Source organism: Strix uralensis, chromosome 3, assembly GCF_047716275.1.
Source record: "Strix uralensis isolate ZFMK-TIS-50842 chromosome 3, bStrUra1, whole genome shotgun sequence".
Taxonomy (NCBI): Eukaryota; Metazoa; Chordata; class Aves; order Strigiformes; family Strigidae; genus Strix; species Strix uralensis.
In genome coordinates this window covers 85976507-86003318 of record NC_133974.1, presented here as the reverse complement: position 1 = coordinate 86003318, position 26812 = coordinate 85976507, and the positions used below count along the sequence as shown (strand labels likewise).

Here is a 26812-nt window from a genome sequence, read left to right as displayed (position 1 = left end):
ATATAGGTAAAATGCTGTTCTGATGTGAATGTGTAGCAATGTGTCAGCTAAGAAATGGTAAAGAAGCTGTTTCTAAGGTCTATCTGCAAGCCACCTGAATACACTGGTGTGCTAAAAAACAGCAGATGCACTGTCTCTTCAGGACTCCTTTGTAGCTCTCACTATCCAAGAACTGTGCCAAAGAAACAGATGTCAGGAAGGGAAATGAGAGCAAAGACAGCCAGGGAAATATTCAGTACATTCACAGAAGAAAAAAAAAGAAAAAAAAACAAACCCAGACTGGGAAAAAATAACTACATGGAATGCTAACTTTATTCCTGCAGAAAAGCTGACAACTGGGAAGAAGAGGCCATCTATGTTGAAATTCTCAAACATTCCTTGAACTGGCTGACCATTTATCCGGAAAGAGATGCTGGGGGCACTCAAGTCCAAACAGCAGCTAATAACATCATCAGTTCTTAACAGGTGTTGGTTGGGAGAATTTACTGTTCGTGCTACACAACCTGTAGAAGTAAAGGAGACACATTTAGCAGAACTTCTGAAAATCGTACAGGTTTTCACAGCAGACTAAAAAAAGAGAAAGAAAGCATAGCAATAGAGCACAAACACATTAATACACAAATATCTAATTTCCAAGACCTGATTTTAAGCTTGGAATATAGTGAATAGAAGAATACAATCCTATCTATAAAACTATTTTAATAATAAATAATACAACTAAATTCCACTTAATGTAAGCGAGAATTACTGATACCCATATAAACTGTCAAAACCAAGAAAATGAAATTTTATTCCTCACAGTAGTAGAAGTGTAAATACAAAACCAACCATTAGTATCTAATATGAAACCTAGTGTACTTTCCTAAAGAATGCTTCATTATTCAAGATAAGGACAAGTATTGTACTTTAAATTATTTAGGAAAAGCAAGGTACTTCCTGTTACTATGGGCCACATCATGGTACCCTTGCAAACTTGTATAAGATGATACTACTCAGTTTCATAATCAAACCATAAACCAGCATTTTTCTGGCATATACAAAGGCAGTAGCAATTCTGAGGCATATCTATTCAGTAATATATATTTTTTTCTTTAATAAGTTTTGTATGAATTCTAAAGGATCATTCTGTCTTACATTTACACAAGCACACCTGCTTCTCAAGAGAAATAAACTATAGAATACAAAAATAGAAAATTACTGTTTCTGAAATTTACTGCCATCTACAACAGAAAAATTTATGGAAAAGCATGAAAGTTGTATGAAAATATCTCTAGACATGTTTTCCAAAAATAACATATGCAATGTCTGCAAGAGAGAAACCATAATGCATATCAAGAACAGTGCACTAACATTTTAACTGTGCTGTCCAAATTCTGTAAACAGGAAGGACTTAACTAAAAGCAATATATTTCCAAGAAGATGAAGAACGAACATGGTGTATGTTTTTAACAGCAGCAAAAATAATAGAAGAAAAATCTCAATAATTCTTCTGCAGATAAATTTTCTTACACACACCACCACCATCCCCCCCGCCTCCCCCCAAGAAAAAAGAAAACCCAACATTTCCAATACTCTACGTATGGAAAATGACTTCCTGGTACTGTCACATAATCTGCAGACTGCAGGACAGATGCTCTTGTGCAATTTGTCCCTCTTGTTAGGGCAGTCAGCATTACAGTTGGGGAAAAAAAAAAAGTTTTCAGATGGTCTTGCTGCTTCCCTACACCCTTCCAAGACAGGATGTCCTTAGCTCAGCTGCTGTAAGAATAGTCAGTTCCATGAGCAAAGACAGGGGAATGACATGGAGCAATCCTAATGGCCCCTCACAAATTAAGAAATCTATAGGAAATGCTGCTGCAAAACAGAGTAGCAGTCACAGCATAAGTAATGACTTATAAGGAAAGACCTTCTACCAGCTCTACATCCCAAAACTCACAGAGCACAGTAGAGGATAGCAGAGAAAAACATCACAACAGCTGAGAGTTAGTTTCAAATAAATCACAGAAAGAGACAATTATTTAATATAATTAAACTCCAAAAAAACTATCAATGAAGACTGGATACTTCATTTCCTTAAGGCATGCTACTTGACACCAGGCGCCTTTTTAGATGTTAAAATTTAGCCAAATACAGGTTACTGGGATCAAATCGAGGCTGACTGTTAACAGAAATATGTACTGGTCTTTGATGAACACAGTCAGAACAAATGATCTAAGTGCCTTTTCTGGCCTTAGGGTTTAAAAATCTATGAGTTTCACTTCTCCATATTAAAGAAGTAATTGCTGAACTGAAGAAATGAATGTAAATTAAATGTGATTCCAGTAAAGGCTTGGTCCAGAACAGAAACTCAGGGGTAGAAATTATTGCTGCTATTCATTAATGCAGTAAATGCTTCATGTTCAGAAGATTATTTTTTAAATATCATAGCAGAGACTTACCAAGATGCAGCCTGGGATTGTGGAAGAAAAAGAAAGGCTATGATTTTTAGCATTCAACTACTTAAAAGTCCTTCCAAGTTTGAGAGGTATGTGTTATATGAGAATGTCAATGAAGACAGAAATCTTTTCAAATCTACCAGCCACTTCCACCACAGAGATTAATATACAGAAGTTGCATATACAAAGGTGGTCTGGACTCTCTTGACTGGGCTAGATTACTGACTTGAGAACCACAAACAATTGTTCATTTATTCTTTTGTGACATTTCTGATTAGAAAGTTTCTGGTGGGTAGAAAAATAATTTTGATTTTCAGTAATCTTTTATTTCCTCCTTAAAAGGGACCCTAACTACAAAAGTTATTTCAGTTGGCTCATCATTTTCTGGTTCTTCTGTAATAATACTTTATCTCACAAACTCAGTTATGACACAGCTTTAATGACACCATTAATTATGCATCATTGTTCCAAAGTAATTCTCACTATACATGAAAGGCAAAGTGGCAGCTACTTTCCTAAGATGCCACTCCAGTCGATATGTTATTACTTAATAATACAATCCATTGCTATTTTTGATTGGAAAATTCTTTTGAAATGTAAAACTGTATTCTTTTCCAAGTACAAGCCACAATGCATCAAAACTTCAAAGACCTTGAATGATACATAGAGCTAAGTCACTAAAATGCCCCTCTTGTCTGCTAAGGAGCTTTAGAAAACTTGCTCATATCTTCATAGTGGCAAGAATTGCCAACCCAATGAGCCTAACCCAGTTTTCAGTCAGTTCTACAGTTCACCACTGTCCAATAATCTCTCAAAATCAAAGGAAAATATTTCTTCAACAAGGGGAAACCACAATAGAAACTTTCTTCAAGAAGTTTAAGAGTGTTCAAATGTAGGACTACCCATTCTAAATGATAGCTAGGAATCTTTTCACAGAAGTTAAATTATGTGAAAAAGAGTAAGAAAAAGAGAACAAGCTTTCTTTCTTATTATTATGATTTTGCTGAGCTAACCCAATTTGAAGAGAGAATAAGATATTTGCAGAATCAACAGTAAATAGAAATATTTTAGATACTCAGTTCAGCTTCCTTTAACACCAGAATATGCATACAGAAATTACTATTAACAAATAGATCCAAGCTGGGCCAATAACATTGTAAAAATGAATACCTGACCAAACACACCATATGCAAGCTAGGAATATGATTTGCAAGTCTTGCAATAAACAGTCAGTCTTAATGTATGTAAATAAAACATCACTACAGAAAAATATCTGGGTTTAAAATGTATGGCAAAAAGCATACTTAAAAATATTCTTCACCTCTAAAGTATTTCTAAACTTCTAAAGATCCATATTAAAAGTCTGTTTAAAGAAAAAAAGAGAAAAAAAGGAAAAAAAAGGGGGAAAAAAAGAAAAAAAAAAAAAAAAGGACAGTCCTGTGAATTAAATCTCTTAGGCCATTCTTACACTATCACACAGGAATTACAAATCCAGACCACCATATGTCAGACCTCATTTTTTGCACCTTTGAAGTTTTAAATAAAATATTTATAGCTATGCTGAAAAATGCTCCAAAATAATTCCCAGGCTTAAAAATAAGTTATTAGCCTATCTATCTGCATTACTTTGTATAAAACATTTTTCTCAATATGCAATGTCAACTTAAAGCATATTCTGATATAGGGTACTGTTTCTAAATATTCCTAGTGTCAGCTGAAACATCTGATTCACTTTGTTGCCGTTGAAAACTAATTCACCGGAATTGCAAACAACATTCCAGTATTAAAAAAACAAACAAACAAACAAACAAACAACAAAGCAACAAAGGAACAAAAAAACCCCTCGAAACAAAATACCCCAGGAGAATACCTGACCACAGATGCAGACCATCGAAGCCATAGGAATACAAGTCATCACCAACACCATTTCCTCCCCATTCTGCTCCTCCCCCTGGATATGGTGAGTAGCCCTCTGTTGAAGCCCAGCCCACTCGTAGATGAGTTGATTCTGCAGTCACAAAGGGCTCTAGATGGTCCACCATAAGTTCATAGTACCATTTTCTGTATTGGGCAGAGCCTTCACTAATCCCCAAGAAGATGTTGGGTCGCATGCTTAAACAGAAAGAATAAAAGTGGTTATTAAAAACTTATCTCAAGAACATGATGAACTACCACGGACTTTTCATTAAACTCAAATTTCATGATTGTTTTTTGTGATTAAAACAATAGAAGTAATTTTATTTCATCGAATCATAGAACATCGGTTCGGAAAGGACTCAAGGATCATTTGGTCCAACCTTTCTTGGCAGAAGCACAGTCTAGACAAGATGGCCCAGCACCCTGTCCAGCTGAATCTTAACAGTGTCCAATGTTGGGGAATCCACCACTTCCCTGGGGACATTATTCCAATGGCTCATTATTTCCATTGTGAAAAATTTTCCTCTTGTGTCCAGTTGGAATCTCCCCAGGAGTAACGTGTACCCACTACCCCTCATCTTTTCCATATGACTCCTTGTCAAAAGGGAGTCTCCATCTTCCTTGTAGCCACCCTTTAAATACTGGCACATGGTCATAAGGTCTCCCCTAAGCCTTCTCTTCTCATGGCTGAACAAACCCAGTTCTCTCAGCCTTTCCTTATACAGCAGGCTTCCCAGTCCTTTGATCATCTTTGTGCCCCTTCTCTGGACCCTCGCCAGCCTGTCATTTTTGTATAATGGGGACCAAAACTGAGCACAATATTCCAGGTGTGGCCTGACAAGTGCTGAGTAGAGTGGGATAATGACTTCTTCATCTCTGCTAGTGATGTCCTTGTTGATGCAACCCAGCATCCTGTTGGCTTTCTTTGCTGCTGCAGCACACTCTTCACTCATGTTGATGTGGTTTTCCACCAGGACCCCCAGATAGATCCTCTTCCACAGAGCTTCCCCCCAGCCACGTAGATCCCAGCCTGTGCTGCATTCCTGGATTACGTTTTCCCAGGTGCAAGACCCTACAACTGTCCTTGTTGAACTTCATAAGGTTCTTGTTAGCCCACTCTTCCAGCCTATCCAGGTCTTCCTGCAGGGTGGCTCTCCCTTCCAAAGTGTGTACTTCCCTGCTTGGTTTGGTAATGCCAAGCAAATGTCATCAGGGTACACTTGATCCCATCATCCAGATCACTTATAAAGGTATTAAAGAGCATTGGGCCCAGTATCAATCCCTGGGGGGACCCTACTTGTGACAGGTTGCCAGTTTGTAAAAGAGCTATTTCCCACCACCCTCTGGGTGCGGCCTGTCAGCCAGTTCCCCACCCACCTCACAGACCACTTGTCTAGACCGTAACGCATCAGTTTCCCTAGGAGGAAGCTGCAGGGAACTGTATCAAAAGCCTTGGAGAAATCCAGGTAGACAATGTCCACCGCTCACCCCACATCAACTGAGCAGGTTACTTTGTGATAGAAGACAATCAGATTTGTCAAGCACGATTTGCCCTTGGTGAATCTGTGCCGGCTTTTCCCAATCATGTGCTTCATCTGACTTGTGATAGCCCCCAGAAGGATTAATTCCATAACTTTCCTAAGGACTGAAGTAAGGCTGATGGCCCTATAATTTCCTGAATCCTCCTTTAAGCCCTTCTTGTACATGGGGGTGACATTAGCCTTCTTACAGTCTTCTGGGACTTCCCCCAAGCTCCACGACTTCTCAAAAATTATGGAGATTGGCCTCGCAATGACATCAGCCAGCTCTCTTAACACTCGTGGCCCACTGATTTGTAGGGGGCAAGCTCCTGTAATAGTTTGCATACCAAGTCTTCCTTCACTGACAGTGGGTCTGTGTTTGCATCAACCTGGATTTTTGTTCTCAAGGCCTTGTGCCCAACAGTGCTGGTGAAGACAAGAGGTGAAGAAAGTTTTGAGAACCTCTGCCTTTTCAGCATTGTTGGTGACTAATTCACCTTTCCTGTTTAACAGCAGGACAATATTTTCCTTCTGTTTCTGCTTGTTGTTTATGTACCTCAAGAACCCATTATTGTAGTTTTTGACATCTCTGGCCAATTTCAATTTGAGCTGAGCTTTTGCTTTTCTAACTGCACCTCTGCACACCCTGGCAATGCCCTTGTAGTTCTCAACAGGTATTCATCTGGTTTTCCATCTCTGGTGCACTTCTCTTCTGGTTTTGAGCAGACTCAGAAGCTTGAAGTTAAACCAAGGGCATCTCTTGCTCCACCTACTTCCCTTACCTTTAAAGGGGATGAACTGTTTTTCTGCTTCCAGAAGAGCGTTCTTGAAAAACTCCCAGCACTCGCTGGCTCCTTCATTCTCCATGGAAGCTTCCCAGAGAACCTCTCCCAACTGAACTCTGAGCAAGCTGAAGTTTGCTCTTCTAAAATCTAAAACCTTTGTCTTAGTACTAACCTTCAGTGTGCCCAGCAGGATCCCAGACTCCACAATATTGTGATCACTGCAGCCAAGGCTATCACTAACCGAGATATTACAAAGGAGGTTTTCTTGATAAGTGAGTAGCAAGTCCAGCCGTGCCTCATTCCTGGTTGGCACATCTAATATCTGTATGAGGAAGCAGTCCTCTATGCATTCCAGGAACCTGATGGATGATGTGAGCTGGTGTATTGTTCTTCGACTACCCAGACATTTGTTGGAAGTCACCCATAAGAACCAGGTTTTGTTGACCTGAAGCTTCCTTAAGTCACCCAAATATTGTTTTTTGGCCTTATCATCTTGGTTTGGAAGTCAATAGCAGATGCCTATTGCAAGATCCCCTTTGGATACGACCACTCTGATCTTGACCCAGAGGCATTTGACAAGGCTTCCACAATTGCCATAGTTGACTTCTGTACATTCAAGGTTCTCCTTAACATATAGTGCAACTCCTCTGCTTCTTCCTTGCCTGTCTTTACAAAACAGCCTATAATCATCCATTGCAATCCTCCAGTCATGTGAGTTGTCCCACCATGTCTCAGTTATTCCTGTGATATCTTAATTTTCTGACTAGGCACAGAGCTCCAGTTCCTCCTGTTTGTTCCCCAGGCTGCGTGCATTGGTGTATATATACACCTGAGGTTGTTGGTCTTCTGGTTCTCATCTTGGGAGGCAGCTAAGGAACATTTGTCACTACTCTGGTTGGCCTGGCTTATTCCCCAGTTGATTGCAATGGTGTGAGCGTTGACACTTTGGACTCCGTACCCCAAGTCCTTCAGTTTAAAGCCTGCTTCACCAAGTTGGCCAGCCTGCTGCCAAAGATTCCCTAGCCTCTTCTCAACAGGTGGATCCCATCCCACCCTAACAGGCTGTAGTCATGGAAGAATGTCCTGTTGTCTTAAAAGCCAAAACCCTCATGACAGCACCAGCCACAAAGCCTAAAGTTGATTTGCATTAGACATCTATTTCTGGTTCCACCCTCTCCTCTAACTGGTAAAATGGAAGAAAAGACAACTTGAGCACCAATAGTTTTTGCTTGTACACCCAGGGCTTTGTAGTCTTCCTTGATTCTGCCCAGGTTCCGGCTTGCAGTGTCATTCATGCCCACATGAAAGATCAGCAATGGATAGTAGTCTGTGCTCTTCATGAATTGTGGCAATCTTGGGCCTCCCAGAAAGCAGGATATTTATTTATTTATTTAGGTGGAAAGCGCTCTATACAGTTAAAGTAAAAAAGTGTTTGTTTCATTAACTGAGACAGTATCCTCACTCAGATACCAATAATAATATTTTATGTGTTTGAACATTTAATAGATATTATATCCTACAAACAAAAAAGACAGCTATTCACCAGTTACCAATAGAAATGTAGTAAGTAACCACTGCAGGTTTAATTTTACATAGGAAACTGCATTCTATAACACTCATTATCTATTCAAGAGAATTACTTTTGTATCTTTGTAAATGTTAAGTGTCAATCTATTTCAGAATTCTCTTGTATCTCTCCCTTCCTTATTAAAAGTTTTGTATAACTCAGTAATTTGTAGAGGTTGTACCAATCCTTAATATCAATTTAATGTTCCTACTGCTAATGATTTTGAAGTACTTCACAAGCATACTTCTAAGGCAGAACTATTACTGTGCTTATTCAATATCTAGTTAAATAGCAATATGTACTCATACATCTAAAGGTCATGAAGGAAAAAGAGAAAAGAAAACTATGCTTTTCTAATCTGATTTTTTGGGATAATACTGCATCTAGAATATCATCCCAAAAAATCTGTCTTCAGACAACCATTACTGTGCCAGTTTTGTACTAAGCCATCCAATCTTGAATTAAAGCCGTAGAGTACAGAAGTATCCAAAATTACTGCTAGCTATATTTCCTCATATACAGGCGAAAAATCTTATAGACTTCTAGGCTGAATGTATCTAGTTTTCATGTCCCTCCACTGGACTGGGTTATAACTTCTACAAATATTTTCTTTCTACAAACAAGCTGCCTAATCAACAAAGATGTAGCTCTAAGGCAGCTACAGTGCACAGTATGCCTTCCAGTGGAGAGAATGCAGGGGGATGAAGAAGGGTTGATCCAGGCTGTTAAATACAAGTCAGTGTAAAAGCAGACTTTACTGATCTGATTGCTTATAAAATAACTTGTTTTATCACATAAGACTAATACACTTTCCTTCTAGAAGTATATGAGGTGTCTTCTCCCAAATGTTTAAGTATAGATACTCTTCACTTTGTTACAAGTCAAACACCTAATCTCCTTAAACATAAACAAAACCTGCTTGACAAAGCTATCTTTCAGAAAACTCAAGTAATTTATAAGTTATTGGTAAGATCACTGATTTAATCTTTTCTGCCTGAACACAGTATCAGCTTTATTATGCCTTTGTCCAGACTCCACTTTATCAACTTCATCATCCAAATTTTTTTAAATAGACGTTTCTGAATAGAATTTTCCAGTCCCCTGGAAAAGTATGTTAAACAGCAATATCTTAGAAAGTTCCTTTGCCAATTATATCTGGTGCGAGGTATACAAGTCACAGTCTATCACTAAATTGTTTTCAGTGTTTCATTGGTCTTTCTGACCTTGGAAAAAATAATCTTTTCTTCCTCATAACTACAAGAATATGAATATTCTCATTCACAACTTTCTAATGCAGAGCAAAAACATGTATTAACTACATTTGCTTTGTCTACAGCCATACCTGGGAGACAGCTCTACCTTCCCTGTATGAGATCCAAAGTCAGCCCAGAAACTCAATCAGTACCCATACATTTAAGTGATTTTAGCTTATCAGTTGTTCAAATTCATTGCTGACATGGAATGATTCCCATTACATCATCTTTCCATGTCTTATATATCTTGGTGTATTATTGGATGTGTTGGGGGAAGTCAAGTCACATGTGGTTCTGAAAAATATGACTGAATGTATTAGCTATAAAATTGTCAAATTGTCAAATACACAGTTGTGGAATTTTTATGTTTTCAGCATCTACTAAATCCTATGAACTCTGAATTATAAGTACTATTTCTATGTTTCAACTTTCATTCTCACTTAATGACTGAGACTTTTTAAAATAGACCTAAGTTTGAGACAGAAGATCCCACGAATCCTCTTTTAAAGCCAGATTCTTCTGCCTCAGCATAAATTCAAATTCTGGATAAACATTTACTTTGTAAATATCACTTTGCTAGTTTAAGATGTTACTAGCTTCATCTTGTTATTAATGTCTGCTGGAAGGTAGCTTCTACCACTCTGCCAGTGGAAGGAAGGGTGAGGGCACTCCCTAAATATCCTAGGCACTGGTGAAGGTCTTTGGCACTGAGTTTTAGATTTTGACCAAAGGTGATTAGGAAATCCTCACAAGATCACAAACATAAAGGCAATCACAGGACACCAGCTGACAATACTGTGAAAGCACACCTAGATCTAGGCAAGAATCTTTAGAAGAGACCACAGTTTCACAGAGAGCAGTTCAGAGCAGCTTTAGCTTGTGGCACCTCTCTGACCCATGTTTTGATTCTAATCAATATTGCAAAGAGTATTTAAAATCCTAGTAAGAATAAAATATTTTAACAAAAGTTTTGGAAGTAAAACAGGTTTTCTGTAGTGACTATTTCTTTTAACCACAAGTTTTATTCTGCTTTGTTCATAGATAGAGATTTTTTCTTTTTACCTGCTCACATGGTTGACAAGGCGTGTCTGTAAGAGCAGATCTCTTCCTGGCAGGAGATTATCGCAGATTAGATGTTGATTAGACCGCACAGCTACTCCATGACAAACACAGAGAGAACACAAAACATCCAAAACCTGAAAAAAAAAAAGAAAAAGATTCTTTTAATCTTAAATATTTTTTGATTATCACTGTGAGTTACTTCAGGCAATATAATGCTATATACCTTGTTACTGGAAGGCAGGTAAGGGTATGTAATTCATCCAACATAGTAGTTTTAAAACAATTCTGAAATTCTCCTAACAATATTAAGATATATTCTTCCTGTTTCCCTTGAGAATTAGAGTGTATCAATGTTTTCATCAAAAAGAAGATAACATTCACCTTTGCTTCTTCAAACTGCTCATGTGCCTTTTAGGAAAAGTTTCATTCCCAATTATGAATACAGTATTAAAGTATTTGAAATCTATTTTCTACACAGAACAAAGTGCTTGCTTTGTTCACAACTGTCCATCTAAATATACTCATCTCTTCTTTGCCTACCTTATGGTTTCTTCCATGTTTGTCCAAAAGACAGATGATTGATTTAATATGTCCTTCCTTAATAATGTTTAGAGCTTCTGGGCTTTCCACCAACACACAGTGTAAAACCTCTAGAATTCCTGGGGGAAAAAATTAAAATTATTTATTCAAAGTGCACATAAAATCATAACTGCACATAATACTTCCTAATGTATTGTTCAGCCACATGGAATAGTGTCAAAAATCATTGTATATGATAAACAAAACCAAAACAGGATTGAGGTACTTTTTAGATTTCCCAGAATAAGGGAATGTAGTAAAAATCAGAAAGGACAGAACAGAAAATGTAAATTAATTTGAAATTTTAATAACAAATATGTGATGATCAAATTCAAACAAACTGGGTACAGTACTGGTTTCCAGTGAAGAGGTGAAGACTTCACACTACATACATATTATATAATATAAAATATGCTCTCCATATTTACAGTTTTCTGTTTCTTCCCTTAGAAAACTGTATGAACCACTAATGGAGTCATATACCTCTAAATTAGAGAGCAGAGGTAAATTCCCAGTCTACTGGCCTACTATGTATAATTTTCTTTGTGTATGTAACAGCTACTGGGAGCAACAGTGATGTTCTTCAAAGAGCAAACAAATAGATATTAGTATGAAACTAAGATGTGCAAGGAAGTAAGAACCACTAAATCTCCAGTGGCCCTTCAATTAAATGCAGTTCTAATCCCAATAAAGCAGCAGTCACTGCCATCAAGAATCATTAGCCTTAAAATGGTTCCCTGCAATGGGGCAGCAAAAGAGACCCCCGTGTGTACTGGATCAAGTCACCACTTGCTCTGAGATCTTCCACATGTGGCAAAGGCCAGTATTATACATGTACATAGTACATCATTATCAGTTGATACAGTTGATGTCTCAATGAGAAAAATTGATGAGGAAAAGCTGAGAAGCAGTCTTAAACCTAGAGATACGCAATTCCTATTCGCACTGTACATCTCTCATCATTGTCTTCATCCCTGTATTCATGCCATGGCTCCAAACACTCAGCTTAACCCTTGCAAAGCAAGATCGATAGCATGAGTCTTCTGCTCTTTGCCATGCTCTCTTTTACTAAAAGAAAAATGTAGCACTGTAAACCTATCTATGTGAAGATATGCATTTGTTGACTTAGGATGTGTTCCATTGTTATGCACCAGCAAAGGCTAAAATACCTTTATTAATTTCATTAATTTTTTTATTGTTAATTTCAGACCAACTTGTATTATGCTTATTTGCTCTATTAGGTATAGCTCTATTAAAAACAAAAGTAAGAAGACCAACACAGCCGAAGAAACTGTAGACCTCCTCATAAAGAAAAACCTACAAAAAAATTATTTTATGAAGGACAAAAATTGGGTTGTTCAGACTTCTTACAGAGAGATAAAATGATATGAAGAATGTTATGAACAGTCATATGTCAACAAAGATTTTATTTCTTTAAACTTAGATTTTAGATTCCCATCCTTGTTAAGACCAAGTTACTCTGCCAGAGGAGACAGTGGTTAGTTTTAAATTACTTGCTATTTGCAAGGTAGTTTTATTTTTTACTTCCCAAGAAAATCTGAATTAAAATGAGGATTGGAATTTCCAGTGACTTCAGTCATGGCTGCAGTCATCTGACTTCATTCACATCTCACATTTTAATCTCAGATAACCTACAGCACCATCACCTTTTATCCCCATACTATTTAATGTTTTTTCCAGGGACCTGAAGGAAGATATGCTGTCATCACTAATAAAGTGTACAGATTACTCAAGAACTGAAATGTAAAGGTGGAAGACAACAGATACAGTCAGAATTTTATTTATCTGGTAAACAGGTTTCAAACAAAGTATGTGTTTTAATATGTTTGAAGACAAAGTAATACATATGAAAACAGAAAATGCAGGTGAGCCTGTACAGATATTGTAGACAATTTTCCTGTTCTGTGCATTGGCTCCAAGAAAAGCCACAACAGTGATATAATGAACTCCCATAAGTGATTCTGTAGCCCTGAAGGTATAAGCGGAAAGACTCAACTACAAAAAAGAGAACATACTAAACCAGAATTTGGCAGTGGTATGATCTGGGCTGCAATAGATGTATACTTCCAATATTGACAATAATAATATTGATAAAAAGGATAAAAACCTAAGAGTCATGGGAGCAAGCTAAAGGAGTAGATGCCCTGTAGCAACACAGCAGGAGCAGAATCCACCCAGACTGCCAACTAGACAGGCAGGGGTGACTTGAATAGGGTAAAAGTACCTAGGAAGGTAAGAAAAGTGCTACAAAAGGATCCTCAATCTAGAGTGGTAATCTGTAACAAGATTGACAACTTTATTGTGTACCACAGTGACCTGGGAACGCAAGGAAATCACTACATTCAAAACCTGGTAATTTAACGTTTGCCACCTCTCATTGTAGCACTGAAGCACACTTTTAACAATATAAACAGTAATCCAATATGAAATGATACCACATAATGTAAGTGTGGTAACCATAACCTTGGAATTTTCAGATTTGTATAGGTAGATTCATAATCTTAATTTTGTTTTAAAGTAGCATACAGGGTTCATTTTCTAGACTTAACCTTTTCAATTACAGAAGTAAAAATACCGTGAAGATTTAAAAATTCAATAATAAATGAATGTTATCAATTAGACCCAGCTGCAACAACTTCTTCAATTACTGCAGCATCTGAATGCTAATTATCAAACACATTTTCTTCTAAGGGCAAATTCCCTCTATTTCAGAACAATGTCTGTTTGGACTGATCCACTTTTAGACTGTCTACATTAAAGACAACTGGACATGCTCCAATTTCACTTGAGTTGCTCAAGGTACTAAAGCAGGAAGTGTTTGAAATTAATAAAAATATCACAAACAGTATAATATGCAGAGTTTATGACAAAAATGAGTGAAAATTCTTTCTTAATGACTAACAGATGAAAGGAAGCATATATTTTTTCAGGACAACATGTTGATTCCTCTAATGTCACACTGTAGAATACTAGGATAAAATGCATGCCCTTAAAAAAAATACTCAAAAAATTATATTATTTGGTTCCAAAAATCTTCACTTGGAGGATATCAGATTACTAACTTGCCTTATTCTATTTTTTATTACCTATGTTTTAATGCCATTAAAATTTTAGTAGGAGTAGTTAATCCAATCTGGAATAGATTTCAGAGCGAAAGACTAATCTAATCTTAATTTATGCATTGAAGAGACAGTTGAAGCATTTGCATTGCATTATTCACTCAGCTCCTATGATATCTCACTTCTAACATGGTCTACTCTCCAACACATTTATACTTGGACAAATCTTCATTTTCTTTCTTTTGCTTCAGTGAAGATCAGGAACTGAATAAACTTCTAATCTAATCTGTACTATCAACTCACAATTTCTATTTATATATTTAATGTCTTTATTCTGTTTTCATAAGATTTCTAGTTCAAGGTTAAGAAAAAAGTGAAAATAGGAATTTTGTTGATAGTAGTTTATGTCATCAAATCTTTATCACAACACATTCAAGAAAACACCTGCAGGAGATGTAGCTGACAACTTCAATGTTGAAGGTGAACCTAATTTTGGTGTGATTAACAGAGCAGGGTGTTTCTTCCTCCCAAACACTCTACCTTAGAAAAGTAATTTATTTTAGGTGAATATATGCAGCCAAGTATCCTTATTTAAAAGGTGTAATATAAACCAGTATTTCTCCCTACTGTAGACCTACCACCGTAAATTAAAATAGTGAATATCCTCGTCCCAAGCTATCTTGAAATCTGGCAAGCAGGCATCCCACATAAAATCACAAAAGCACATTTACATACTAAAAGCTAAACCTACAGTGCCTCTCAAGATAACTAAAGCACAGCATAATTATATAGCCTTGTATAACTGACTCCCTCAAAACCAGAAAAAGTCTTAATTATAAAATCAGTTTTGGAGGCAATGTGGAAGTTATGTTACCAGAACATATGGGGGAGGAGTTCAAGTGGCCTAGTTCCTAGAAGAAAACTCAGAACAAACGAGCATTGCAAGTATTCATACCTTCAGAATTTTTGCAGCATGTCATGAGTTTCATTATGCAGTACAACTACAATGTCAGATTACTTTGCAGCTGACAGAATTCATCTCATACCTTACTATAATACCATAAACATCAACATTTAGGCTTTTATTTTCAAACGTTATTTTTACTTTGAGATCAGTTTTTAAAAATACATACATATGTAAGAGAAATGACGTAACACAGCATTTCTAGAGCTGTCATAACAAATTTCATCTTGAACCTCCAAAAGTTGAGTGCAAATTTTTGCATTATTTCTGAAAATCCTAGCCCTGAGAGTTTCAGATGTAAAATTAGTATCTTACAAAATAATTTCACTATGAACAACTGAGGAAATACACTGAAATTAAGAAGGTTGCAGTCAAATCTCATGCAACTGCATAATTGTGAGAACATTCTCCCTAGATGCTCTCACACCAAAGGTGAACTGTAGTGGAGAAAAGATTTAGCCTGCAATTTTGCCAAGTTTTAAATGCTTGTTTCAGTTTAAATTCTCTGTTACTCAAATGTTCATGAAAGCAAGAAGATCATGGTATCTGCAGAGCAGGTTTCCCTAATAATAATGAAAACCAACATGAATGTTGTTATGATGTCTATTTGGTTAGGATCTCTACACCTAATACACTAGCTCCAGTGATACAATGATCAGCAAATCTCTAACTAGACACCAGTGCTATGAGTAGCTAACTGTCTGTAACACCTGCTGAGAACTAAAGTAGTAATACAGATTTAGCCTCCTATGTTCCTGTTGCCTCATATCTGGAGCAGGTCAAGGATTCAGAGCATAAACAAATCAGGGTTGAAACAGATCAGGTGCATGCCAGGAGTAGGAAGTAATAGCATAATAAAACAGGTCCCCCACCCTAAAGCCACAGTTCTGAAGCAAAAACATGAAACAAAATCTGCAAAAATACTTCTATGAAACATCACTGTCTGGAGGGCCTGTCTGGACAGGCAAACACTTCAAAGTCTCTATACCAGCCTCCACCCCAAGAGAACAACTGACTTCTAAACTCTCTGCTTGCCCCAAGACTTCCAGAGGAAAAGCAGCAATGTATAACTGCTCTTCACAACTGTGATTACCCATTGTAAATCTTGCCAATCAGCTAGCGAACGCCATGGCATTTCACCCTTGGCTCTGAGAGGGAGCACACTCCTACCACTGACATTTGACAATATTTTCGCATGCTGTTGGTCAGTTCATCTCAGGAACGGATTTATGGCAAATAAACAAAATGCATGTGAATGTTTAATGACAAGGCTGAGGAGAACACAAACACTTTATTCACCTTGTTTACTATAGGAGACATCTATTCTCATGGCTGCTGATGATCCTTTGAAGACTACCAAGGTAAGAAATTTGATAATATATGCCAAAATTGGTGATCTGTGGCTGACACAACTCTGATTTTTACTTGGGACACTCAGCAATAGCAGGATATTTCTCATGTATTTAGTGCCACAGTAAAAGGCTGATGAGAACAACTGTGTCATGCCTGTGACATTTCTTTTCAAATGTCTACCAGTCTAATACAAACCAAAGAATTTTTACAATGGGGAACATCTTCCCTTCCTGACATTCCTTCCTTAAGATGCCAATGAATCCAAGGACACATCTATCTGTGGCAGAAGTGTGATTCAGGAGTGGGAAGAACAGGACGGGAAGGAAATTTTAATTCCCAAGGACAACTGTGTAATCGATGAAAAATTATTATTGAAAGGAAGATTATTATGTTTCTTCCAGCTCATGAAGCAATACACAACACTAAAATAACAAGATAATGGGAATAAACTACAAATATGTAACCTGAAAGGTACGTTACATTGTTCTCACTGTTCTAACAACCCTGCCCATTGGTCTGACTACAAACCTTCCTGCCTTTTGAACTTAGTGTGTCATAATTACAGAAAATAAGGTTTGAAAGACCCTCAAGAGGCCATCTTCCAACAGAATAGTAACAAATATTATATATAACAGAAAACAGTCACAACTGCAACTTGAAAACATTTCTTAGCCTGTAACTCTAAAATGGTTCCAGCTGGGTGAGAGCAGAAAACAGAAGAGGGGAGGGAGGGGAAATTATATGTATTAATAGTAGTGACATAGCAAAGCATACATGAACTACAGAGAGATGGAAAAACAGACAACAAAAATTTAAAACACAGTAATCACTACACATCATTGAATGTTTTTCAAATCTGTTGCTCTTCCTGCACCGGATTCAAAACACCTTCCATGCGCTATTAAGAATTAGCTCCTGAAATCCACCTTGATACCTACACTTAATGTGAAAAGAGAAACATGAACCAGAAACAGATCAAAGAATATCAGACAAGGGATATCAATTACAGCAGCTGGAACCAGGCAATAAAAGAGACACAGGTTAAGACAAGTCTCTCTCTGGTATTCCAGTAAAACTATTATTACATTTAACACAAGAGGTTCCATTAAATTGGTTGGACTACAATTCTGAGCACGGAAGATTAATACAAGTTATACAGGACATCACAAACATTTATACTGCAATGTCAAGTTACAGAGAAAAACATATAAATTAGAAGTATATTAACATTCATTAAAAAAATGAAACTATTGAAATTGAGATTGCCCGTGGTAGCACAAGCACTACAAAACTGTCTTTAACTTCTTGGTTGCTTACAATTCTTCTCTCCACAGGACTATTTTTTACTCATTATTGACTTAAAACAGAATTTTCTCAACTTCTACAATAGAAGGCGTTATTCCAGATACATTTCTTACAAACATTTAGTGCTTTCTCCTAGTAGTGAAACTTAAGATTTGTATAATGGCAAAAAAAACCCCACCTTCTATATTATGTTAATTACCTATATAAAATTTGAAATATCTCAAACCAAAATTGCTTTTACTGCGTTATTATTTCATATGTTAACATTACCAAGTATTACATGTACAACATCTCCAGTTTATATTATTTATATTTCTGTATTTCCCTCTTCACTTCTAGTTACAGGGAGGAATAATTTGCAAGGCAAATTCCTTATCATGTATAAGAGCTTAATTTAGACTGAGCTCCTGCTTGTTGTTTAACATTTCTTTCTAGTGCATGGGAGAAAAGCTTTCTGTAAGGAGCTGTTAACATTTTTCTTATTTCACCTATTTCATAATTTCTTTATTCTCATGTCCTTAATTGGCAAATCAGATATTAAAAGATCTCACCATGTCAGACCCATGTTTTCAGTTACTGCTGTAACCTGTAGAACTCCAAGAAGTATTACAATGGTAAGAATAAAATTTAGAACACTGGCCTTACACTACACATGCGGTTTTTTTATTCCAATAAATACTTTTACTAATCTTGAAAAACAAGGAGGGGGAGCATCAGGCTGCAGTGACATTTCTTACCAACAGTATTATTTTAGTTTTTGATCTTTATGTAATCACCATCATGAAAAGCATGCTTGAAAAGAGTCAAAAATCAGTCTTAAGAGTCCAGAACTCATCACTCTATCTGAATCTCATTTCTTAGCTGCTGGGTCCAAGTTTGATTACAGTCTACTGTTCAGATGCCTAGACGACATCATTTTGGCACATTTTTGTGGTGAAAAGAACAGTAATCAAATCTTCATATAAGAAAAAAGAAAAAAGCTGTATTTATATCAGTAAAATGAGGCAAGAGACTCAAGTATCACCCATGAAATCAACACTCTTAATTGCAGAAACATAGTCCTAGTATCTCTTCAATAACTTTGAGATACACTTAACAGAGGTTCTTTAATGCAATGAGATTTGTCCACCACTCGTTTACAAAATCAAACTACAGTGGCATGTTTCAAACACATACTTTTAGAGAAAATAGAGTAGTATTGCTAAAAACCACAAAATAATTATTCTAATAAGTATTGAAGATCATTTTTTTAAATAAGCACCTGCCAAATAGAGTAAGCCATAGGACCTTTAAGGTCCTATTATAGGCTAGAATCATGTTAACAACCACATTTAGCACAGTACAGAGGTACATTGACAGCAAGATGTCAATGCCAATAGGAATCATATATTACCAAGATACCAAGTATCTAAAGATACTATTTTCATTCACCTAATGTGCAGTGTTCATACTACTTCATTTCATATTCTGCTCAAAAAGTGTATTTTTCCAATATAGTACAAAGAGCTTTTTGATCAAGTTTCGTTGCAGTATTGTTTTAAAAAAATCCATTGGAAACTTAAAAAAACAATGTGTTTGGTTGACAGAGTAGGTTTACAGAGAACAGATTGCTTCCAAGCAAACAGAATCCAGGATCACCATTTCAGTGAGAAGTAAAGTACAGCTCAGCATAACTTTATTTACTTTCACTTTGAGCAACACAGAGACTGCACCTCAGAGACACTAAGGGGTTAACATAGTGGTTCAGGCAGAAAAAAAGATGTTAGGTAATGACAAAGAAAATAAAGAAGCTAGATTAAAGAATTAGTGTCTAAAGAAAGAATTTCTAGATTCTCAAATCATAAATGTGTTTCAGGCATGCTCCTTCTTATTAGCTTCAAACAGAAATTCAGACCTCAGGAGTGAGAGAGGTGATTAAAAAGGGAATGTGTATATATTACAGAGGTAACACTGTTACATGCAAACACAGAGGTATTTTCTGAAGACCCATCTATTATTACACATACTCAAGTAGAATACATGACCTTCCCTACATTACTACTGCAGTCCTTCAAGAAGAAACAAATTATATCCACTCCATACGGTTATTATTCTATTTAGTTTGATGCAAAACCTGAAAAACAAGCATACTTCCAAAGAGAAGGGAAGGGAAGGTCCTAGAATTAGACAGAAAGCAACTTAATAAAATTGAAACTGTAGAACAACTGTTTTGCCAAATGGTTTGTTTGCCTGAATTAAAAGATAACATTACAACCAATTGGTCAAGGAAAAGGAAAGATGGCCAGAACTTAAGATAGAACTAAAACTGAAATCAATATGTAAAAATGTTACAAATATAAATTTCACTGTATTAATATATTTTACACTCTCATAGGAAGAACTTCATAATAATTAGACTGAACAAGTATATTGTCAATTTTAAAGGATAAAAATCTCATCAAATAAGGAAGTTAAAATACTAAAAACCATACCAGAAGAGGCTTCCAGTCTTTCTAATCTGCTGATCAACCAGTCAAGAGATCCAGAAAATTGAGCACAGTTTTTACGATTCCCTCGAATCAGAGCCGCTATTGGAAAAGAGAGAGAGGGAAAAAAAAAAAAAACCACAATTATAAATCCATTTAAATTAAAAGAATCTCTGTCTTGTCTTTCCAGGAAGGATCCAGTAAAATAAATACTTAATCTTTAATTATTGATGTTCTTGATTTAAATTTAAATAACATGAGTGATAGTTAGATTTAAGCATAAGAAATATCCTTGGCATAAAACTGACCTCTAAGGTATTTGAATTATTTGTCAATAATCCCTGCAAAATGCTCTACATGAAGTAGCCAGTACTGACACCACAAAAGTCAGCTGCTACTGTAGAAACAAATTTCTGTAAAACAGCATTCTTGTAATGACAGCAAACACTGGAAGAGCAGAATGTGAAGCCAACAACATAGGTGATGAATATAAATTATTTTCTCTTGATACCTTTGTTCAAGCATAATAGGAACTAAAAAAAAAAATATGTCCAGGAACGCTTTGTCATACTGTTGACAGGGCTGTAGGGAGGAAGTAACTGGTTGAAACTGTTTCACCCTCATGTTTTAAGCTGAAGGTTGAAGTAGACTAAATGCATGCACTGGCTTGGTGAGTGTAACTGACTAGAAATCTCACCGAACACTGTAGGCACCCACAAGCCTGCCCTGTCCTGGAATACCTGCGTTTGCATGTATGCGCATACACACGAGCTCACAGAGAAGCATCTGCAAAAAAAGTGAGGTGCTAACATTACTGTTTGGTGTGCAGAGCAACGCAAACTGCTTTTCTTAAGATTGTTTTCCAATTCTGCCAATAAATTATTTCAACCTGAAATTTCTATGGTTATTTTCAGCAGCAGAGACTGTTGGTCCTGCTAAGAGGCAATGGCCTCTCAAAATCTATGTTTTAATGCTGCAGAAATTCACTGTATTGTATCGCAACTGTATTTTTATGCTGTCACATTCATAAAAGGTTAAACTTTGAGACTTGTGACATAAATATGATATGAAACTGTATCTGCAAAGGGGAAAAGCAAACTTGGAGTTGGTTGCAAATGGGTCACTGCACTGACAGTTCTGTACCATGAGGAGAGATCACAGTCCAATTGCTTCATAGCCAAAAAAACCAAAACCAACCAAAAAATCCCCCAACAAACAAAAAACAACCCCTAACAAGCAAAACAAACCAAGAAAACCCTTTTTCTTGCTGTATTAGATGAGAAAAAAATCTATACCCTGAAATCTTACATAGTTAATTAATCATGACCATAGTTATTTGAAAATACTTGGGAATCATAAGAGGAGGAGTATCTTGTTAAAAGACACAGATTAGAACTAAGGAACACTTGTTTCTGTAAGTGACTTTTTATTGATTATAGGCATGCCACATAATCTCACTGTGCTTCAGGTATGAACATAAAATGAAAGCAGTAATAGTTCATTGCTTAACACAACATCAATAAATTTAACTTCATTAACAGTAATAAAACACAGATGGTTTCATAAATGCAGCTCAGCAGAGGTTTGTAAAGGGTTAGTATTCAGTGGTTAAAGCTGTGCATTAAATGAGGCACACAGCCACTTAGCATTGAAAACAAAAAATAATATCCAACAGTTGCTTCTTTTATTGCCCATTACGCTGAACAAGTCTAGCATCCAGTTTTAAAGAAATAAAAAACAGGATGTGGTCAGTCAGACATTAAAGTCACATCATTACACATACTCTTGTGCATTCTTTGGTGATGCAAAAGGATCAAATAAAAGTTCAGAATGACTGTATGTATTTGTACTAGAGGAAGGACAGATGCCTTAGTAGACATATGGCAATCGTTTTAAATTGAAAGAGAGTAGATTTAGACTGAATATGAGGCAGGAACTTTTTATGATGAGGGTGGTTGGACTAGATGATCTTTAAAAGTCCCTCGAGACCCAAACTATTCTATGATTTTTTTATATCTGACAGTATCCAGTCTCAACTCAAAGTCTGTAAAGGCCACCATTCTCATCACAGTGATATATATCACAATGTCAGTGAGGTGACAAAAGCCACAAATTCTGGCATCACAGTTTACTTTTATTTACGTGCAGACTCAAAAAACAAAGTACTGTTTGCTGAAGCAAGACTGAGCAAGCAGTATCCATTTGTCATCCACAATTACTGTACAGCTCCAGCATTATTCAGAACAGAGCAATGTACAAATTCATTATAGCCAGATCAAAGTCAGGCTTCTTAGGCATTAGCTGCCTGAAGATAATGCAGTGAGGGAAGTAATATAATGGGGCAGGAGGGGCACGGAGACTGGGAAATCAACAAAAGCTTGTGCACTGTTCTCCTCACTACAAGTCCATGGAAACAACACAGTAAAATTTCCTTTTGTAGACAATCAGGAATGAATATACAGGCAGCTGTAGTAGTGGATTAATAACCCTATATGATGAGCCATACTAGAACATAAATAACATACACAATTCAAAATGGTGAGCAAACAAATCAGGTGATTAAATACTACCTAAATAGAAATTTGACCAGATCACCAACACTTAGATACCTACAGAAGGTCTTATGAGATTTTCAGTGACTGCAGGTGGACAAGACCTTCATGATGTACTGCATCTCAAAGAGTACCTTTCCATGGCATACCGTATCCTAGTATAATGCTGGAGTCACTGGGCATTACTGACTAGTAAGAGGGGTTCTGGTTATAGAAGCCTTAAGATTTATGCTGCAGTTCTGCAGCCTGATGTGTACAAAATCATAGACTTCTACAAAACTGACCACAATGTCACGGCTCCTTAACACACAAATGACATGTTCACATATATTTTGTTCAAACATTTTAGGGCAGTATACAAGATACATCAGCAATACAATCATATGAAAAAGCAATCAATCATTTAATTGAAGTCAGAAACATGTTATTTATAATAAATATTATTAGAAAAATCACATTATTTGAGTTTTTTCAGTGTATTTTATTCTTAAGCACGTGCAAAGACCTGAAAATTCAAAAATCTTGTTTAATTTGTATCCTAAATTTCTACACAGTGGTAATTCCTCTATACTAAAACAGGTTTCTTCTGAGTATTATTTTGAGCTAAAACAATCCAAGTAACCCATAATATATCTTACCTAGTAATTCATACAAAGAATTCAGAATAGATTTCCATGCTTCTCCAGCTTCCTTCCCAGCTACGTCTGCAAAATGAGCTGCACTGCTGTATACATTCAAGCGATCAATACATTCAAGAACAAGGTTGATCATACCCTAAAAATGGAAAGGCTCAGATTGTCAGAGAAAAAAAAAAAAAAAAAAGTATTGTTTAGGTGCAAACACATAAGAGTTTCAGAAATCTAAGAAAACAAAACAGGAAAGGCAGGAGATGCAAAATGCAAAAATATATACATGGAGTTAGACAAGTGGAGTCAAACAAGCAATCCCTATGGAAAAGTTTTCCTTGACTGTGATAATAAAAATTTACCATTTAGGATGGTCAAAATAAAACAAAAAGTAAACAGTATTCCATATATAATTTTAGGCAAGTTTCTATTCTGGAATGCATTTAGGCATCTGACTAAGTAAAGGCAACTATCATTACCAGAGAAATAACAGAAAATATTCAACGAAATACGTAAAGCATGCTTATTAAATACAAAACATCTTTCTGCACCAAGAGATTAAACTATAACAGAAGAAACTAATTCACACATAAGGAGTAAATTATGGTTAGAATTTAGATCACAAGGTCATATTAATTTTTTTAAAAAAAGGAAAAGGAAGTAAATGTATTTCTTTAAATATACAGGAAAATCAACAGATTTAAAGAGATTATAAATGGAGCAATTGACTCTTACAGGACAAAAAACCCACTGCAAACATACTCCATATCAATGCTACAGACACTGTGAAATACTTGCAGACAACATGGTGGAAAAACAGGAGTAAAACTGAGAGAATTACCTCTTCCTGGAAGAGGTTCTGGCGATTCTTCAGTGCTCGGAGCCTGTTTTGTTTGTCTTCATGCTCCAAATGTTCATCAGGGGGGTGAAAGTAGCCAATCAAGTCCTGAAGGCTCAGACTGACTGACTCAATAGGCAAATCGACGGCGGAAGACTTCACTTTCTTGTTGAGAGCATCAAGGCCCCTATGAGAAGATGCAAAGTCTCCTGACTTTTGGAAATTAATTTATTTTATCATTTAAACTTTTTACTGGTTTAAAAGCAAAGTTTGTTTAGATGTCAAAACTCAATTTATTCTCCGACAGCTACGTAACTTCTCAAAAATTATTTATGTCTGCCCCATTCACCGCTTAATGATTCACCCTTCCCTTCCCAAACATAAACTGGAAGCATCAAAAACTTTGTTTTTTTAAAATTTTTTTGAAATCCACAAAACATATTTTAATATTCTACCTTCACATTTAGCAGTATCAGAAGCAGATAAAAAGATGTAGAGAAGTTACTGTAAACCTGTTCAAAACATCATGAGGCTGGGATGGACAGAAGTCAAAGAACCAGCACTATGGTGCCAAAGAGGGCCCATATAGTTGATACAGGCTCTCAAGCACGTCTCTAACCTGTTCTTAAGCCATCTTCAGTACTGGAAGATGCAGCTCTTCCACACACTCTGACCCGGCACTTCATTAGCGTTTTTATTTCCCTGATATTTCAAGCTTGGCCTTGCTGTAGTCTATGACCATCATCTCCTAGAAGTGGGGGGCAGACCATTCTCATCCATGGCACACCTCCCCCTTGCTTCACTGAATCCCTAACAAACCCCATAATCCAAATTTTCCTCAGTGCTGTGCTTTCTGCACCCCTGATATACCTTCCTCCTCCCTTTAACCTCACCTTTTTTGAAATGCGGCTGTTGCAGCTGAGACTTCACCAGCACCATGCAGCGAGTGGAAGGCTGGGGCTTTCTCTTGCACCTCCCTGGCTCCCCTCAGGAAGGCGGCAGTAGGCAGGGGCTGGGCAGGGGAGCTGCCCCAGCTGGGGGCTGCAGGAGGCCCGCCAGAATCTTCTGGAAGGAGCAGGAGGGGCCAAAAGGGGCAGAGAAATCAGGGGTGCTGAGGGCGTGTGAACATAACGCCCATCCTCAGGAAGGAGGGAAAGATCCAGAGGATCCTGAAACTCTGCAGGAACCAGCCAGGGCTCTGAAGCACTGGGAGAGGAGCAGCCCTGAAGGGAAGGGCCCACCCTTGTTGCCCACAGCGGGCGAGAGCAGGAGGAGGGGGCTTATTTGACACTTGTGATTTCTCTTTTGACTCATTCTCAATTCTGCCATTGTAATAAGGATTTTTTGCTAGCATATTTTTGAGTAAAACCCAGCTATGTAGCAAAGAGGTCCTCTTTGTTTTCACTGGTGCTCCATTTATGCCGACCTAAAGACCACTGAGCTTTCACTGGCAGAGGAGCCCGCCATGTCCCCACGGGCACCCTCGCAGCCCCACAACTCATCTTCCTCTTTTCTTTCCCTAGTGGCACCAAAGATCCCTGGCAACCTAACCCACGATCACGCTCGCAAGTACTCTCTCCCGAGCTGCACAGCACCCTGCTCACTCCCAGGATTCCTCTCCAGGCCACAATATGCAGCAGAAGCCCCTTTTTATACTCATCTTTTTGCTGGATTAAGACAACACAGATAAGCATTGCTGGGGGGAGCGGGGGGAATGGTGTTTTGGTTGGTTGGTTTGGGTGGATTTGGGGGAGTTTTTCAACTGGCATGTCACTGTATTTTCATCTGAAATGGTGAACTAGGGCTTGGAAATTTCTACATTTAGGAAGCATGAATTCAATAGGAATATTTACTGCTGAAGATTAAAAACCTCTTAGAATAAATAATGAAAATGTATCAAAAAGATAACTAGAAAAGCTACCTTTAGAACTTACTTTTTATTGTGAGCACGTTATCTGAAGCGCAATTTTTCTACTGACTTTGTGGGAAATGACTGGGGCACACACTTACGAGAATAATTTTGATCTTCTCCAATTCAGCTTCTTCTTCTTGGGAGTAACATCCTGACAAAACTAAATTGTTAAACACTACCTTGGACTCCCTATGCACTCCGCAAAAACCTCCACTGTAATTTAGTAGTACCTTGATTTGTGAAACCTTATCATTAATTTGCCTTTCTTTGTCCTTATCTTTTATGGCATCCTTAGAAGCTTCTATGAAAACGTATTATTTACAAAGTGACCTAGGGCTTGCATTTCTTTTGTATTTTAAATGTCATACAGTAGGCAGTTCTCCTGACAGGCATTTTTCTCTGTTGTTATTTAAGTACCTGGGTAAATGTTTTTCAACAAATTGACATGTCTATGTCTTTGGCTGTGTACCAATTTAGGGCATGGCTGCTTCAGGTCACTAGCTCCCACATCATCTTCTCTTGTGAAAAATGAGTTCCTATGAAATTCTTATCATTCCATATAGTCTTACTGCATATCACCCTTTTTCTAATGCCAGCTA

At 37.1% G+C, this 26812-nt stretch overlaps 1 protein-coding gene across 15 annotated transcripts in view; it reads right to left on the bottom strand.

Moving 5' to 3' along the window:
- Nucleotides 1-26812, bottom strand: part of RYR2 (ryanodine receptor 2) — a 441080-nt gene that overhangs the window by 200169 nt on the left and 214099 nt on the right. For all 15 annotated transcript variants that reach the window (XM_074863209.1, XM_074863211.1, XM_074863214.1 and 12 more), the window contains 7 exons: nucleotides 24305-24488; nucleotides 23476-23611; nucleotides 20292-20387; nucleotides 11080-11198; nucleotides 10540-10673; nucleotides 4306-4547; nucleotides 311-503 (listed from right to left, as the gene is read on the bottom strand). In XM_074863209.1, coding sequence (XP_074719310.1) covers nucleotides 311-503; nucleotides 4306-4547; nucleotides 10540-10673; nucleotides 11080-11198; nucleotides 20292-20387; nucleotides 23476-23611; nucleotides 24305-24488 — 1104 coding nt within the window. The remainder of the gene's footprint in view (nucleotides 1-310; nucleotides 504-4305; nucleotides 4548-10539; nucleotides 10674-11079; nucleotides 11199-20291; nucleotides 20388-23475; nucleotides 23612-24304; nucleotides 24489-26812) is intronic.